The following is an 18,631-nucleotide window of genomic DNA, read 5'->3' on the forward strand; positions in this document are numbered from 1 at the left end:
ACCCAGCTTTTTCCAACCTGTGCCATCAGGAGGGTCAGCAGGTGAAAAGGGGGACAGGATAGATGCAGAGTGAGGTCTGCTTGGTTTGAAAAGCTTCCTTCCCCAAACACCACAGCCATTTCAAACCCTGGTGGATGTGTTAGACAGAGAAAGTGCTGTGAGCTGCGAGCATGCAGGATGCAGAGATGCCAGAGCTCAGAGTTGAGGCATGCGCTGAGGACAGGCATATGACAGCTGGCTGTTATCAGCACAGCTCCTTGCTCCTCTAGGGGCTCAGGCAGGAGTGTCTGTGTTCAAGGGCCAGCACTTCAGATAAGGTCAGACTAGAGAGGAACAGGCCTCCCGAGGTTTGTTTGTCTGTAGAAACAAACACAGGTGCTCCAGTGTTTCCAGAGCCATAGAAGTGCAGCCCTGCACTCCCTTTACCAGACACTCATTTTGCTGAGAAATGCCCTGCTCCCACCTCACCTGGATCTGGGCACTTCTAGTGGGCTGCTTCCAATCCTCAGGAAGTTATCAGAATGGGCTGATGAGGAGGAGCTGGAGGACTTGACTTCACCCATCCCTGTGGAAGGCAGCCTGTCTTCAGACTGCTGTGCTCTGCTCCAGAGCACGGCTTGCGGTGACGATGCACAGCTCTTCCTCCTGAGGGATAGAGGACGTGGGTGAGAAAGCTGACTTTTCTATGTACTCCAACTAGGAAGCCTTTCCACCACAGGCTGGAGTTTAGCCCAGCAGCTACAAGCTCTTGTTTCCACTGAACCCGCCCTCCTCCCTCCCAAGGAGCCATGAGTCACGGAAAGGGCTCAGCGAGGGGGTACACTGAGCTCAGCCCATCTCAGCCCATTCTTTTATAGATCACCATCCACGTGACCTGCAAATCAGAGATGGGAGAATGCATCAGCCCACACACACACAGCGATTGCTTTGTTTAGTCTAGCAGCAAAAATGCCTTGAGCAAGGGGCCTCCCAGCGGGGAAAGACCATTTCAATCTGCTCCAGCTCCTCAGTGTCAGCCCAGGTGGGCGTTCGTGCGCACCGAGGGCGACAGGGACACACCACAGTGTTATTTTCCCTTTCAGCAATTCCCTTTGGGCACCTCTGACCACACTTCTGACCATGTGCTTACAGCTGACACTCACTCTAGAGGTAGGTACACTTCAGTTCTTTCTCTGTCTATGCTGACAGCCCAAACTGCTCTGGCTTCTTTCCTAGCCAGCACATTCAGACTCAGTCATGATTCACTGTCCATTGCTGCATCAGGCCTTAGCTCACAGTACCGTCCAACTACATGCCAAACAAGTACACATCTGGGACTAATTCATATCACTGCTGCTCCACATTCCAAAGATTTTCCTTCTTACAGTTTGTTGGTTTTTTTTCCCCCTGGAAGAGTCCCAAGAATTTCTCCCCTTCCAAGACCACACAGAACTGGACAAAGACTCTCTACATACAAAAGTAAAAAAGAAAAATTCTAAAGCTAATAAACTCTAGGGGAACTCTTCCTAAAACATGGAAGGGGATCTCAGCTTTGAGATCTCAAGCACTGTCAGCAAGTGCAGCTAAAGACAGGCTCATTGTACAGTGGAAAGTGCGATATCCTCCCTTCATTTTTTGAAGGGTGTCCACCCTCAAACATCACACCACAGCCTCTCTTAAGCTTTATTCATCTCATGTTATCATAGCTGCCAACATCTCCAAGTACAGCCTGCAGAAACAGGTCTGAACAGCTAAAAATCAAATGCCTCTCCCTGCACAGAGACTGTGAGGCCACCTGTTTTCAGGGCAACACAACAAAGTACAGCCCCTCATGCTATGCAGAGCACAGCTCACCAGCTTGTAGCAAGCCCTATGTATTCTCCAGACTACAGAGCCACAACAGCCTGCAGTAAAACACCCGTGACCAATCTTCTCACTGAGCACTCATGGCATTGCTCACAACCTTCCCCTTTCCCAAGCTCATGCCCCCCAGCATGGCCCAAACCATCCCTGCAGAGCAGCTGCTGGCCCCATCACAGCCTGAGGTCTCCCACAGAAATAAGAGCAACCCAGAGTTAGGAAGCACATTGCAAAATCAAGCCCTGATCCACACAAGTGCATCTCCTCCAGCATGCTCTGGTCACTTCACATCTTGTAAAAAGTACACACAGGTTCTGTGCAGCAGAATCCAGCCTGTATGTCCTGAGCACTCAGAGCAACACAAATGCTTCCAGCTCACTACCCTGCAGCCCTGCAAGTGGAAAATTGTTCTCTACTCTATGCAGTCACTTTGATGTGGATAGGCAGGCTCTGTGTGTTAAGAGGACTCTGTGTTGCTCACTTGGCAAAGAGTTTGGGACACTCCATCTCCATTTTGTGATTCTGCAGGGATATTCTCCTTTCCCTTCTCAGCACTTTAGACTGAACATACAATGTGCTTTAGAAAGGCTGCTGCCACGAGCATGGCTGCAAGCTCAGTCTCAGAGGATTTCAAATGCCTCCAGCACAACCCAGATTTAATTTAAAATAATTGCAATATAAAATAGCATCTTCACATGTGCTGAGGGAGAGAAGACAAAAATTAAACTGAGAGGGGCAACCCTACAGCAAGGCTCTGAAATCCCCAAACAGCACCAGAAACTCCACAAGCAAGTCCAAAACCTGTCCCAGAGCAGCAGAGTTGCCAGACACCTTCTCCTCTTCCAGACAGCCACCTGCATCCCCAGACAAGTCCTCTGTGACCCTCTATCAAGAGGCAGTACTGAAAATTCTGTGTTCTCCCCTGGAAATGTCTCTAAGCAGTGCTGCAGGCAGCAACCTGCTTTCAGCACACACACCTCATGCTGGTAGAGGGGCTAAAATTCAGAGGGAATTCTTGGCCACCCAGCCCATCTCCCACTAACTGCAGACACTCCCTGTGTATAATGTCTTTCCTAAACTCTGATTAAGCTTCATTTTAGGGCAGCTAAACCATCTCCACTTTTCCCTGGGGAGGCTGCTGTGAAATGTAATTTTTCTGCTAGTTTGGAACAATCTTTTAAAAGTAATGAAATCCTTTGTGGATGAAGTTTAACAGTGAAATTGGTGAAAATGAAACAAATGTGCTTAATCTCATCCATGTACAAACTTTGGAGCATCCCTGCAGAACCTGGCAGCCTTTTAACATGGGGTGGCCTCCAACTTTTGATGCAGAAGCTCTGGAGTACAAATTGCAGCAAAGCTTCTGACAGCCAAATTCCTCCCCCCACTGTAAGGAATCCATGCTAGAGAGAGCAAAGCTGGAGGGCAAGACACTTCATAAATATGTTTTCCATCAGGCCCAGAGCCAGCGCCTTCTGTTCAGCCCACCAAATGGTTTTCTCCTCACCAAGCTGCTTGAGCCTGTGCTCCTGCTGGCATCAGCTCCACTGCTTCATAGGTAAAGCTCCCAGCTGCTCCAGGGGAACTTTCCAACCCCAGGGAGAAGTCACTGCTCAGGCTTGTGGTGCTGCCTCGGTCTTTCTGCTCTAGAGAGAAGCAAACAGAGCTACCTGAAGACCAGCTTGGTTTCATTCACTTTCTCTCCCTTTCAGCAATACACTTCCCTGTGTTCTGGCAAGGCCCCACAGGCAGCACACCCATTTGGGGTCATCCTGAAGCTGAAAACCCAAGCCCACAAACAATGAACCATCAGCAGCACCCAGGGGCACTGATGCTTGACACTCACTGAGCATGCAGATCTCTTCCAGGGTGAAGCCAGGTGGCAAACTCTTCCTTCTGGGGATGGAAAGACAAAGTTACCTCAGGCACACTCCAGGGCAGGCTGGCCATAGCCAGGTCTCTGTCACACACAGCAGATCAGAGTAGTGGGGAATTAGCTATGCAGGGGCAGAGGGGAGAGGATGGGCCAGTGTGCATTGTCTGACTCCTAACAGTCCCAACCCAAACTCCCTATGCTGTGAGAAGGTGGCAACAGGCAACACTGCACATGATGTGCTTATTCAGAGCATCCAGGGTGGGCTTTGCTTATTTCTGTCCCTCCTGAAATAAGAAGGTTTGATTCTGGGCAGTCTGTTACAAACCAGCCACCCCTCTGTGCCCACCAGTGCCTGATGGAGCTTGCTGTGCAGCCTGCTTGAGCCAGAGCACACACCTCTGGGCTCACCTGTGCTAAAGCAGCCATGGACAGTCATTAGGCAGAGAGCACATTTCAGCATGGACAGTTTTTCAGAGCACAACGTGGCATCTCAAAAGCCTCGGCCCCGTTTTGCAGCCTTCAGAGTGCAGAATAAATTAAAGAAAACTGGGCCAGGACACCAGGGCTTCCATCTCCCCAAAGAAGCAGCACTAACAAGCTCCCTGGCTCTGTAGCCCATGCAGCAGCAAGCACAGGCTCCTTACCTCTGTGACTTCAGAGCAGAGAACTCCTCAGAGGTGATGTGCTTCAGAAAATTGAAGCAGAAAAAGAAAATCTAAGCAAAGGGAAAGAGAAAAGTGGTTCAGGAATGAACCCGAGGCTCCATGCAGCCTCTTATCTTGATGAGGAGGTGCTGGCAGGAAGGAGATAGCAAAAAATCTGCAGCTACCAGCCTCCAGTGTGCCACGGGCTGCCACCATCCCATCCTGGGCCTTCTCTTCCATGTAAACTGCCCCTCTGCTCCCTGCCACAGGGAGGTCCAGAAAGGAAAGGGAACAAGAAGTCTCCTTATCAGTGCCTTGCACACATGCTGCAAGCCCACAGCAGGTACTTATGCCATCAGTGCAGAATGGACAGAGATGGCAGCAGCTGCTTATACACCCAGGAGAGCAGCAAACCCAGCAGGACTTGCACGGTTAGAGCCACATGCTCCACCTCAGCAGCAGACCAGTACCACCTCTGGAAGCACGAGGTACCACAGCATTTGTGGCCCCAAGCTCGTGCCCTGCCACACCCCAGCCTGCTCTGCATCACTCACCCCACTGTGCCTCTGCCACCTCACCCACCCCTGCAGAGCTGTGCCCTTCTCCTGGGAGAAGTGGGGAGCAGGCAGTGCCAGAGGCAGCCAGGCACCCCCTCTCCTGCTGCAGATATTGACTTCACACATGACCAAGCAGGCACCAGAGCAGAGCTCTCAGGCTTGAGCCAGCAGAACTCCAGGAAAGGAATGAATAGGAGGAATGATACTGACTCTTTCAGGGGATTCTGTAGCCCTGAAAGATGGAAAATAGGCCAAAGTTGTGTCTCTGCTGTTTGAAGGCAGAAGATTCCTTAGTAAGGTGAGAGTTCAAGGAGCAAGGGAATAGCAACAGGGTTAGACAAACACCCCATTTCTTTTCTACTCAGAAATGATAGCGCACTATACTGCCACTATAGTCAGAGCAATCTTTTCTTGTTGTTCAACAGCAAAAGATTTTTAAGAGAATTCCTTCCACTAATTTTTAGTGTCCTCCAGGCCCACATGTGCACCCACAGACACATCCCACCAAACCCACACACCAGAACCAGCACAAGCTGCTCCACAAGCCTGTGATGACATGCAAGCCACATGCAGCTGCAGCACCCAGGCAGGAGGGCTGGCTCTCAGGACAAGCACACAAGACTATCCAGCTTTATTTTCAAGGAGTCACACACCTTAAGCATTCTTCTCACTGCTGAGCTGAACAGCAAGTCCTAGCACCCTTTGGTGTGGGGCCTGAACACTAATGGCACAGGAGAGAAACTGGCAGGAGTGATACCCCCCAACAAAACTGCAGCCTGAGAGAGAAGTAACCCCACAACTTATGCATCACAAAGTGACAGGGCAAGGCTCTTACCTTGTATTTCCAGCACCTGAACAATCTTTTTAGAGCCCAGCCACACCACTGATACTACCAGGAGCAGGCAGTGAATGCTGCTACCATAAAAACCTATCCTGAGAACACAAAGCAGTGCTCAGCCACTGCCCCAGACCAACACTCACCTCTTCTCCTTTACTGAGTCGATCGACTAACATGTGCCTGAAAGAGAGCAAGGGAAGCTCAGTCACATGCCAGAATCACACAAGAGCACAAGCTGTCAAGAACAGCCAGATGCCTGAGCTCAGGTAGAAAAAAAGGCATCAGCCCTTCTTGTCCCAGCTCATTGAGACTTGCTCAAACATCAACTTTTGGCTGTGAACAAACATAAAATGACTCCTCAAGGTTTCTCCCCCACTGCACAGGGATGCACATGTGAGTAAAACTTATCATGCCTACCCAAAGAGAAACCAGTCATAGGCCACTGTCAGGTAGAGAATCTCAGATGGATCCAGGGACGAGTGGATCAGCCCATCCTGCAAAGCAAACAAAGCCTTCAGGCAGCAGCCCTGGGGACCAGAACTTGGGAATTCATGATCTGCTGAAAATTGTCATGGTGATCCAGAGTGCCCATCTTCCTCTACCTGCCTGTGACAGCACGTCTGAAGGAACATTAACAGCTCCACCACCACTGCCTGGTGACAGCCACTCACCCTCCAAGCAATCAGGCCCAGAAACAGAGGAGGCAGCCAGGTACTCACAGCCCACAAGGAGAGGCGCAGTAAGGAGATGAAGAGAGGCGTTCGGTCCCAGCCGGATATACAGTGCACCAGGAGCCCGCTGTCATCTGCTCCAGGGGCAGGAAGAAGGGAAAAAAAGGATGTTGCAACGAAAGGAATGATTTCTTTATGGCAAATCTGTAGAGACAAGCTACTCTCTGTACCCACAGACCAGGCTCAAGAGCAGAGCTCAGCCAGAACATTGTGTCTTAAATCCAGCAGCCAGCCAATTGCTGAGAGTGTCCTGGGCTGTCAGCAGCACCAGCTGATGCGCTGTCCTGGCCCTGACAGCTGCTCAGGACACAGAGTCATTAGGTATGAACATCACTTTACTACCCTGAACATACACCTCCCCAGCTGTAACCCACTATCACAATCTATTCCTACACTGGTGAGAAAACAACTCCAACTGAACATTTTTTTCAGTCTCACTACTTTTCTTACTGCACAATGAGCAGAGGCACACACAAGGCACAAAGCCTACACCCCACAGAAAACCTGCAGTGTGTCCCAACACAGCTACTGCAGGAGACTATAGCTGGCCATGCTGTCAGAGCCAGCCATGGCTCCATCCATCAGTGCTAGGTCACAGTGCCCAGAGGGAATGGGATGCCACACAGGGCAAGAGACACTCCTCAAAGAGGTGGAGTGTCCATGGTGAAAGGGGGTGGAAGGGGCTCTTAAACAGGCACCAAATGAGATCCTGTATTGGTGAGACAAAACACAGGTAACCAGCAAAACAAGAGTCAAAAAGCAAAGACACAAGGTTCCTTCTCTTCTGGTTTAAAAAACTAAAACAATAGGCTAAGTTTTCAGATATCCCTTCATATTCAGGAGGAAAAGGTTTTCAAGGAATCAGCAAGTCCCTCTCTAAGAGGGGAGATGGAGTTCTGAGATGGCAGGACCATCACCCTGTTTTGAATTAAAAGTGACTTCTGCACTGGGGGTTGATCCACAGTGGCACTGATACCATCAGCTGTTCTTCAGGGACAGTGGCTGCTCCACTTACACTGCTGGGAGCAAGGAGTTTGCCTTACCATCACTATTGATAATGGAGATCAGCAGCTTCAGGTAGTTCTGTGTCTGCTGTACGAGGTCCCAGCTCTGCAGGAAGAGGAATGGTGATGGTGAGGGTCACAGCCAAAGGCTGCTCTGCAGTTCAGAGCTGCTCTATCCAGAACAGCAGCAAAGCAGAAATAACCACATGGCCATTCCTCAAAGTGACAGACTTCCCCTTTGTATCAATCTCCCCATTCTCTGCAAAAGACACTCTGGGACAAGATAACCGGTAGACAAACAAAACAATAAAAGGGCATCTCTCCTGTCTTCCTGGCTGGCAGAGGAGCTGCTTTGCCTACAGCCCCAAAGCTGCAAGCAGCCCCTGCTCAGAGAGGCAGCAAACACCTGCAGAGCACTGGCCCAGTTCTGCACACGTGCACTTTTCCAAGTGGCTGAGCCACATTCCAGCCACGTGTGCAACACCAGCAGCACAATGGGATGAGCAGGCCAAGGCCAGAGGGCTGTTCCCACAACCCAAGCACTTTGCTCAAAACTCTGTGGTCCTTGAAAATGTCCCCAGCTGGCTGCTGACCCTCACCCACCCTCCAGACAGGCACTGGAATTCTTCAGTAACCCCCAAGTAGCAGCAGAACTACAGAAGGGCTCTGAACTCAAGAGACCTGCAGTACTACAGGACATGCAGGTGAAGAACATCAGAACAAGCCCAAGCTCGTCACTTGACCATCATGTCACGAGCAGATGCAGGGAAATTCAGTGGTTTGATCAGAATCAGGACTAGCTCAAGGGAAATAAGATAGCACTGGCAAGGAAAAAGCAGAGTGGGACACATTTCATGGCAGAAGTGTTAGTGGTGCAAGTGACATGAGACCACAAGCAAAAGAACCCTTGCTGTGTGCCTGCATGTGTGCACATCTGTGTGTAACCACACTGAAGACCAGAGTCAGACACAGAGCATATTGCTCAGCCATGGAGCCTGCAGAGCCACAAAACATTAGGGAAATGGGGAACACAGTCAGCCTGCAGCAGAAAAACACATAATTACAAAATCTTTTATCTGCCCAATTCAATCCATCTTCTGCTTATTTTAGAAGGCATCATCCAATTATCCAGTCTGATCTCTCTGTATCATGAACCAAAAAGTTTTCTTCAGTTGCCCCACGTAAAGCCTGAGGCTTGCACATGGCAACATCTTTGCCCAGAGAAGCATCTCAAATAGGGGTGACAGCTCATTACTCCTTTGGCAGCATGTTCCAGCAGATTATCCTCAAAAGTAATGTGCAAGACTGCTTGTCCTTATCTGAAGGCTTGATTTTAGATGCAGATATTGCTTCCTGTGCAGCTCCTCTTCCCCAGATTGAAGAGTGCTTTAGAATTACTATTTTCTCCCTAAAAATGTACTTACACATTAATCACCTTAGTGATTAGCTAAACAGACTGAGAACTTCAGTTTTGAGTGAAGCATGTTCTCCAGGCCTCAAATAATTTCTGCATCTATTTATTACACCCTCTTCAATTTTTAATATCCTTTTTAAAATATGGGCTGCTCAGTATTCTAGTGAACAAGTTTCTAGCCATACACAAGCTCTACTTCTATTAGTTCTGCTTCAACTTTTCTGTGATTCTGCTTATGCTGGCACTTAAACAGTATTTACATCACTGACAACAAACAGTGGCCCAGCACAGGGAGCTCTGCTGGTTCTCTGGTGCTTCCAGCCACAGGGCACAATAACACGACATGCTCCAGCACAGTCAATCCCCACAAAACCTGGTAGATCCACTGATGTGTGAAATTGAGCATACTAATCAGTAGTATAAGGTGATACTCCCTGTTGTGAACAAAGGTAGACTTTGAAGCTTGAGCAAACAGAAGAGTTCAATTACTGTTTGCCACGCTGTCCATAGTACAGAGTGGAGACCTGCCATGGCCAGTTATGATTATCTGCTCCTCTCCCATAGGAAGGCACCTTGCATGCCCATGAAGAAGGTGCCCTTGGCTCTGCCCACAGAGGAGTCTCTCTCAAGACTTCCCACAGCCAAGGCAGTCTGCCCAGGGCAGGCCCATGTTGAGCTGAGACTGAGAACAGGTAATACTGCTTTGTTTCCTGTCTTGTGCCTTACCTTTGTTAACAACCTATCTCCCTAATGGATTGCAAATTTTTGAAAGCTACAAAAAAAGGTTTGACTTTACAGTCAGCTGCCTTGGGGCACAGCAAGCCACAGAGCTTTTGGGTACAGGATTTCCACTGCTGTTCTGTCAAGCAGCCTTGCCCCCACTGGGATGCTATGAAGTGAGCCAGATTACAGCAATAGGAGCAAGTCAGATTTCAAACCTCTCCTGATCCTTCCTGAATGCATCCCTGACCTCCCACAGCGACATCCACTTTGCTCACCTGGTACTCGCTCCAATCAATATTCAGAGACTGGGTCAGAGAGACTGGGATATTTAATGGAGCATCTACATAGTCCTGTAAAAAACCCAGACACAGTTGGTCAGAGAAAAGTCACGACTCAAAGGAACTGAGTTCCAGAAAAAAAAAAGCCAAGACAACAAATGCCAAATGGTGCATGAGAAGAAAACATCTCAGCAAAGCATCTTTGGATGCAAAGTCCTGAAGAGGTAAGAATAAACTCAGACTCTTGGAACGACTAATGGACCAGAGGACAGAGGAGCTTTTATGTGCTCCCAAGAGTGAAAGCTGGGCATATTAGTCTCTGCATTTCTCTAAGACTGCCCCACTCAACCATCCCCTGAGCAGGAGACAAAATATGAAGAAAGAACTGAGAACCAAGACTATCAGTAAGGTCAGAATTCAAAACTGGGAGCAACCCATACCTTCCGTGAGAGGTCAAGCATCCTAGACTTCAGGATAATGATTAATTTATCTTACATATTAATTTTACAATCAGTAATTTAGTACATTCTGTATCTCTTTTATCTCCTTGTGATTAGAAATAGGCACATGACATACAGAGCATCACTGAGGAACTGGGAGGCAAGACTTAAACCCAGTAAAACACACAGCTCTCCATTTTGTAACATCCATGTACCTGTTTCCAGTTAAATATGAGACCTTCAGCTGTATAATCCCGGTCTTTGTAGTCCTTAAAAAATTCACAGCCTGCAAGAAAAAGAGAGAATGAACAACGATTCAGCTAACTGGTATCTAACTAGTGAAGTGCCCGTGGGACTAGGAGTGCTGGCAGCCCCAGGCTCCAGAAATCCAAACCAATCAAAACTGCTGCCTGTGGGAAGAAAAGAGCAGTAATCCTCAGTACACTGTGCAGCACGGCCTCCAGCAACAACAGCCCAAGGCACTCAGCAGTACAGACACTCACACAGCAAAGGGCAAACTCCAACTACAGCAAATGGGGAGCTTGAGGGACTGATTTAATTTTTTCCTGAACAAAAGGTTTCAGCAAGGTGCTTTGTTTTGCAGGGCCTTGGACTTTTGCACAGATCTAAGGCATCAGCTTGACATGCTGAGTGAGGAGGAGTCACCAAAAGAAGGTGCTGGCAGAGCCCTGGGGAAAGCCAATTTTCACAGGGCATCTGCTGCAGGGAACAAGAAAGGGCTCTGTCAGAGGGGCCTTGATTTCTCTCACATTTAAGTCTTCTCTTTCCAACATGGGATTTACCCTATCTGAAGGAAGGAGGTACATAACCACTTCCAAGCTGTCCCCCAAGCCCTCCCCTCCTGAAGTGCGTCCTTTGGCTCAGCTCTTCTCAAACAACCATTTGAAGTCTCTGCTGCAAGCCGCAGTCACTTAGTCACAGGTGAGCAGCACCATTAGCACTGCAGCTGCCTGCAGGCGACAGAAAACACCTCTGCCAGCATGCTGTGCACACCTCAGCAGTGCCACGGAGCCCACAGCACCCAGACACCCCTGTGGCAGGCACAGATATGGAGAGAGATTCCCACCCTGCAAGTCACAAGTAAATTCAATGGAAAAAAAATTAAGGGAAGAATTTGTGCAAGGATAGGACTAATCCTCAAATAGGCAGTCAGGACACAGTCTGTCAGTTGAGATTTAACTCCAATTAAACAATGACTTTGTGCAAAGAATGGGGGATTATGGCATAAGTGTTGGCATCCACAAATACCAAAAGCTTCTACAGACACCCCATTTTAACTCAAGTCTTTCACTCCAGACAGTTCTCACTCTTCACTTGGTAAAATCTGTCTGGATGGCTGAGCCCAAAGAGTGGTGGTGAACAGAGTTAAATCCAGTTGCTATCTGATCCCCAGGTTTTGTGGTGTTCCCCAGGGTTCAGTATTGGGGCCTGTTTAATATATTAACTGATGACCTGGATGAGGGGATCAAGTGCACCCTCTGCAAGGAGTGGAGTCACCAGCCCTGGAGGTATTTAAAAGACAGGTAGATGTGGCACTCAGGGACATGGCTTAGTGGGGACTGGGCAGCACTGAGTTAACAACTGGACTCAATTGTCTTAAAGGTCTTTTCCAACCACAACAATTCTATGACTCTGTTTGGACACTGCCTTGCTCACCTAAGGCAAAAGGATCTCAGAATAACTTCAGAAACAAATTACAAAACAGAAATTTTCAGTGCAACCCTGGAAACATCAATAAGAATGTATCACAGCATTTGGCCAGTCACTAGAGGGGTTGCTGATCCTTAGATGTGTATGCCTTAGATTTAACAGAATGACAACATTCCCCCATGGACCAGCTCTGCTGAAATCAGGCAACATCTGCAGGGAGTATTTGCAGTTTTATAAGGTTTATCTCTAGCGTGGCAGTGAAGAGCTGCTAAAAGAAAGCAGCTGTCCCAGAGGGCAGAAGAGGAAGGACCATCACTGAATAATATTGCTTACCATATGCAGATCCCCATACAGAAACAACTCTGCACCTTAACTCTATAGAGTCACTTCTTCATTCCTTACAGCCCTACATAAGACCTGTGTACACAGTCTTTGTCATGTTCCAAGTCTGGTGATGTGTGCAGCAGCAACATGTATCCGTGCTACCTACTACAGAAAGCAGTAATACTCTTATTTCTGTATACTTGGCAACCTGCATGGCAAACTTGATAAAAATCTTCATGCAGCTTCTATGAATTGTCACTAATTTCTGTATAAAAGGAAATATACCTTCAAAAAATCTTTAAGAGCAATAACTAGCAATCATGGAAGTCTGAGTCTGGATCATCCACCAGAGTTTTGCTGGTTTTGTTTTTTTCTCCTCTCCCTTTCTTTGTGCATTAGGGAGAAAGAAGAGTCTGCAGACAGACCTCAGCACAGCAGCCTCCCATCTGATCCTGTCGCCAAGCCTGACATCAGCAGGCAGCAGAATATTCAGTTCATCAGTAAGAGTGAGTGACCCAGCAGTGGTTGCTAGGCACAGGGATGGATATAGCCAAGGAGACAGGCTGCAAAGGGCTGCCTCTGTTGAACACTGCAGGCTCAGGTGAACTCTTCTGCAAGCACTGAGGATTTCTTACAGTGGAGCTCTGGAACACCAGACTAGAAATTACCCTTAAGAATTGGGTCTTTACATAACAAAGAACAAGAAATGTATTTTGCATCAAGCAGTAGTTTAGAGTTGCAGAGATGTCAAAGGCCATCTTAACCAGCTCCACCTCTGGGACTTTTCCTCCGTGCTTGAATTAATAAGGACTGCTGGGAAATTATTTTGCCACCTCAAAGAGTGCCTAATGCTGACTCACTGCCAGAGCATCCAGTTCATTGCACTGTTCTCAGCTTAAAGGAGTTTTTCTCTAGAACGAACATAGGAAACATTCAGCAAGTCATGGTCATTTACATATACACACCCAGAGTTATTTCCCAGTGCCCAGAAACCGACTGTCACCTGTCCCTTGTGAATCCCTCTGGACATCATTCCTGTACCTGGATAGGGGATGGAGAGAAGTGTGAAATCAGCATAACGTTGAGCTTTGTCCACCTTCTCAGAAGAGGTCACACTGCACAGGACAAAAGGAGAACAGCAGATATTTACAGAGTGTTTTTTGCACAGACACCAGCACCCAAAAATCTACCTGTTGCACCTCCCTGGGCTGTGACTTGACTCAGCTGCAAGCAGGGGCAGAACTTACTCAACACATCCACATAAATAGGTACAGCCCAAAATCACTAAGGCTTTTCTCTAAGATAAGTGGGAGAAACAGCTCCCTCTGTTCCTATGCACAGAGGGCTCCATTGCTGTCTCCCTTCTGAAGGGGTGACTGTCTCATTACTACAAGATCTACAGGGAAAAGGCCACTCAGACTGCAGAAGACAGATGAAAGCAGCTATGTTGCCCATTGATACAGTTTTCTGTGCCCTAAAACCTTGGGGTTTTCTTTACAGCATCAATTGTATTCTGCTGCAGAATTCTTCCAAGGACTGCTCCCAGGATGCTGAGTCCACACCTGACAGTAAATTCACAGGTAAGGGCTACACTAGCTGCAAACCAAAGCCTGCACAAAAGCAAAAGAACCCAGACTCACTTCAAGCCAAATTTCACCTTCTTGTTTTCCACCATCAGGTCACAGATGTATCGGACAGACAGGTATCGAAGCAGCTTGATGTCGTGCCCTCTGACCTTGTCAAACAGCTGGGAGTCTGCATTTCTGCAAGACAGAATAAGGCAAGCAAGGTGAGCATGGAAGACTGACCAAGGTGAGTCTGATTCTTCCCAGATAAGCCACAGTTCTTCCCTGAACACTTCCAGCCATAAGCAGCAGAGCATGAGCCAAGTCAGACTCTGCAAACTGACACTGCAAGCTTTGTGCTCATGGTCCCTTCCCACATCTCACTCTGTTCTGCAACAAACACATAAGATACAACACAATTTCTACAGCCTGCAGATGTACTTTTAGGTGAAGTAAACACAGCCACGCCCTTCAAATGCGTTTCTAATGGCTCTACATATTCCTGTGTCTGGCTCTTCCTCTGAAAATAAATTAGCAAGCTTCAGCCAGCCATTAATACTCAAGACACTTTTCCAAAAGCAAGGAAAGTAAGACCCTGAGCCTGCTGATGGGTCTCAAGCCTCTGCCCAAAACCCAAACTAGGAAAGAGCAGAAATGAATGGCTGAGCCAGTCAGCAAACCCCCTTTTCCTCACCCCAAACATTCATACAAACCTAAATGCAGAGTCTTCTTCAGAAATGTCTTCTGCATCTGCCCAAGCATCATCAGAACCTCCTGCAACAAAGGCATTAAGAAGTGAAGCTTTTGTGAACCAACTTGATCCCCAATCCAACAAGATGTGTGTACAAACAAAAAGGTCATGGCTTAATGCCTTCTCTTCACACCTAAGTGTGGTTCCCCATAATTCCTCTTCCTGAAAATGTTGTTTTCTAATGTAGCCCACACTCCTTGTCATTGCAAAGTACCTGGGCAGGTCAAACCCATGACTGACAGCCAGAGGACACCTCAAAAATGGTATGCAGTGCTTTTTTAAGCCAAGCTTCAGCTTCCACACCATAGACACCCACTACTGCCCGAAGAGCTTTCCCTGGAGTCCAGTATATCTCACCATTAGCAGCACTGATTCCCAATGATTAGTCAAGCAACAGCAAGTTCTAATCCTCTTTCCTCCATTATTCCCATCCCCAGTGTTTGGGAATTGCTACCCTGAATCCTTTGGGATGCCTTTATTTGCCTATAAATTTCCTGTAACTCACTCTTCAACCTCAAGCTCTTTCCTCACTGAGGCTCTTTCGAGCTGTGGCACTGTCTTGTATACAGTGCTTGGAAATGGACATGAGGTTTTATTCTTTGCTCTGTTATGCTAAGCCTGGTACAAGCAGCCCATGCTAGAGCTCCCACTGGTTTTGGGAAGAGCTTGGCCTCATGTGTAGCTCTGTCCCAGGACTGACCAGCCTCACCATGCAGTGACAAATGGCTCCTCACTCACCAGAGAAGATGTAGTTGTAGCCAGTGCGCCCATAGAGCTCTCCCCAGCCAGCCAGTGTTGCTGATCTGCAAATATGCTGGAGGAAGATTTTTTTATTAATCACACAGGCTCCAGGAGTCCTTCCCTTATCATGCCTATTTGCTGTCAGGTTACATAGAAGGCTTGGTATCTACAGCTATCACCTCTCAGCTGTCTGCCCTTCAACCCTGGTCCAGGATTGAGTTCTCCAAACACAGCAAACTCCCAAGTGCCTTTATCTGTAGCTAGTTTTTAAATTATATTTTCATCTCCAATTCTCCAATGCATTAATACAGTCAGTTCCTGCCAAGTTAGCAACACATGCTCTGTTAATACCCTGCTTGAGCCTTATTTCCACATTCCTCTGGATGAGATTATGGATGGTTCCAAGATGACTCTGGGCAGTTCACTCCTGCAAAAAAGGTCAGCAGATGCAGCCCACAATGGCTTCAGTCAAGCCAGATTAAAATTGTCACAGGTATGATTTTGCTATTCATGCAGTGTTTCTAAATTCAACTGAGAAAACTGAATTAAGTTACTTAAATTCTAAATTAGACTATTCCTACATGGCTTCAACACAGTTTAAGTAATTCACATAAAAATGAATCTAATTTCACTTTCTTACAGATCCCCTTGCAGACAAGCCCACACATTCATAAGACCATTTATGCAATCTTGCTTCCCAAGGGAACAGACAATGGAAACTTCTCTGGAGAGAGCAAAGTTACTCAAAGCGAGCTGCTGGGAAGAGTAAGGGACAAACAGGGACAATAATTATCTTTCCCCTCTGAAATGCCAAATATCATAAGGATTTCAGAAGGGATGTACACAGGAGAAAAGAAAAAGTTAGCCCTTTGGTGCAAGGCTCATGATTTGGTGGGGGAGAAGAGCCTGAAATGCCAACTTATGCAGCCTAGACAGCAAATGCTACCTGCTACTACAGGCTGCCTGCTTGTACCTAAGCACAGATTTTTACACCATTTGGAAAAGTGACAAGCGACTGAAGGCATGGCTGCACAGTTCAAATGGCAGAGAGAAAGGTCATTTTCTCAACAAAGACAAGTAACCCATGAAACTTTACCTTTCCCTTGTACAGAATGACTGGGCAGACAAAGCGTCCTCTACACCTGGCCATCTTACTCCGGTTGATGAGGTCCTGCAGTTTGCCCACCTGCACAGGGCTCTCACACCTAGGGGGCAGAGACAGGTCAGTACAGAGCATCTTCTCACACACCTTTCAGCAAAGCCACCACAGAAACCCTGGGCTGCAATCCCATCCCTTCCCCTAGAAGCCAGCTCTGAAGTTGGTAAGCATGGAAACACTTTGAGAATTGCTTCTGCTGCTGTACAACACATTTGGACACTTTTCTGTCTCCTTTGTTTTATTTTGAAAGACCAATGCACAGTACATGATGGCACCATCAGGAACTGGCAAACATGAGCACCACCACTAGGATCTGCCACAGACTAACATGTGGATTACTAGGGAAGGACACTCAATGCCTACAAAAACACATGTTCTGTTTTCCCTGCTATCACCTTTCCATTCAAAACCAGCTCAGCACTACCACCACAGTGAATTCACTATCAGAGGGATAGTTTTGCAAGAAAAAAAGAAATATAATAGAAAATCAAATCTTGAACACTCTGTGATCCTCAAGCATTTGTGTTGCCAGGTAATTAAGCAACTAAATCAGTTAGTGGGTTGAACAGGGTACTTAAGATTAATGTCAGCTGCATCTGCAGAGATACACTTTGTTTGGTTTTTTTGCTGAAGTTAAAATAGAATTGTGTTTCATATTGGGAGACATTTTGAAAACATGTTAAAATTGCTCCAGTTTGTCTAAGTATCATCCTACAATTGACAGGAATCCACACTCACTTCTGAACTACACAGACCTCAAGGAGGAACTGTCAATGCAAAGAGGACTAGAGCTGGAATTGGAGAATAATCCAGAGTGATATATTAGAAACCAGGTTAAGTCTGGACATACAAAACTGCATGGCTATGCACCTGGAGATGGTTAACAAGAATTTCCAGTTAGCACTGAGGCAGATGAACTGCCTGATCTCTGGATGTTAATACGTTATCCACATGGTAAATCTGAAAAAGGGGAAAAATAAGATCATGGGAAATTCCCTAGAGAGATGCAGAAGTACCAGCACTGCTGTGCAGAGCACAGGCTCTCAGCTGAGATAAAGCATCTGATTCTGGTGACCCACCCCTGCCTGAAGAGGCACAGGAAGATGAGTAGGAGAGTCTGTGCTGCAAGGGAAACCACCAGGGTCAGATGGAAAGGGCAGATGAAGATGAGCAGATGCACAGCAACATGTGCATCAGGGTGAAGGAGAGTACAATGGAGGAGGAGAACTCAAACACAAAGGACAACACTGGCCTAAGAACAAATTAATACCTTTACAATGGAGTTAATGAAAGTTGCTAAACTTCAGAATCACTGAGAGTATGGAGCAATGTACCAGCAGCTGCCATTCTGGGAAGGATTTAAAAAAATAACCTATTATTAAAATGGAAATCAATCTGTTTATGGAAAATATTATACTAGGTGGTGCCAGTAGAAGCAGGGAAACAGAACACAAGACTTCCAAGTACTTTTTTTTTTTTTAATAGAAGGATTTGCTTCTCAGAATTCATAGTGGTCGTTTAAGTTTTTTCATGTTTTCCTGCATATACAATTATTTTGCTGTTCAGCTCCAAAGACCTTTGACACATACCAGAATTTAAAGAACAAAAACCTAAGCTAATCTTCTTTAAACAATGTGAACATGAGGGTGCTAATTGGAAAGGCAGGAAAATGTGAGCAAGAGTGAGAAGAGATGACTTCACGTATAATTCCCAACACCAAACTATTTTGAAACTCAAAAGATTCTGAGGCATAGATTTGGTTGTGGGGCTGTTTTAAAATGAATGCACACAATTAAGAGATATATCCTGCACTCTGCTCTAATTCCCTTTGTGTTTCCTTTACAAAAGCAAACATAGAGGAAAAACAAACATAGTTGTATCAAGACTCCTGTAGCAAGGGGGAAGCTGCTCTGAAGAACAGGTGTAATGCTTTTACAGGATTAGTGATTAAACGCAGCATAAATAGGAGTAAAATCTAAAGCAAAAGGTTCAAAACACACAGAATTCCTCCTGCACCTGCCTGGATTTCAGAGTACTGTTAGCAAACTTTGATCAAGCAAAGTCCTTTCTTCCCCT

General features: G+C 46.8%; 1 protein-coding gene across 2 annotated transcripts in view; it reads right to left on the bottom strand.

Moving 5' to 3' along the window:
- The window catches only part of MTMR14 (myotubularin related protein 14), a 30,557-nt gene that overhangs the window by 9,460 nt on the left and 2,466 nt on the right, over positions 1 to 18,631 (bottom strand). For both annotated transcript variants that reach the window (XM_074550561.1, XM_074550562.1), the window contains exons 3-17: positions 16,493 to 16,601; positions 15,394 to 15,469; positions 14,618 to 14,678; positions 13,980 to 14,102; positions 13,381 to 13,454; positions 10,560 to 10,630; positions 9,902 to 9,976; positions 7,529 to 7,595; positions 6,474 to 6,559; positions 6,172 to 6,248; positions 5,898 to 5,934; positions 4,360 to 4,430; positions 3,686 to 3,735; positions 3,347 to 3,485; positions 469 to 645 (exon numbers count right to left, since the gene is read on the bottom strand). In XM_074550561.1, coding sequence (XP_074406662.1) covers positions 469 to 645; positions 3,347 to 3,485; positions 3,686 to 3,735; positions 4,360 to 4,430; positions 5,898 to 5,934; positions 6,172 to 6,248; positions 6,474 to 6,559; positions 7,529 to 7,595; positions 9,902 to 9,976; positions 10,560 to 10,630; positions 13,381 to 13,454; positions 13,980 to 14,102; positions 14,618 to 14,678; positions 15,394 to 15,469; positions 16,493 to 16,601 — 1,293 coding nt within the window. The remainder of the gene's footprint in view (positions 1 to 468; positions 646 to 3,346; positions 3,486 to 3,685; positions 3,736 to 4,359; positions 4,431 to 5,897; positions 5,935 to 6,171; positions 6,249 to 6,473; positions 6,560 to 7,528; positions 7,596 to 9,901; positions 9,977 to 10,559; positions 10,631 to 13,380; positions 13,455 to 13,979; positions 14,103 to 14,617; positions 14,679 to 15,393; positions 15,470 to 16,492; positions 16,602 to 18,631) is intronic.

The sequence above is a fragment of the Zonotrichia albicollis genome, chromosome 12 (genome assembly GCF_047830755.1).
Source record: "Zonotrichia albicollis isolate bZonAlb1 chromosome 12, bZonAlb1.hap1, whole genome shotgun sequence".
In the NCBI taxonomy this organism is placed as follows: domain Eukaryota; kingdom Metazoa; phylum Chordata; class Aves; order Passeriformes; family Passerellidae; genus Zonotrichia; species Zonotrichia albicollis.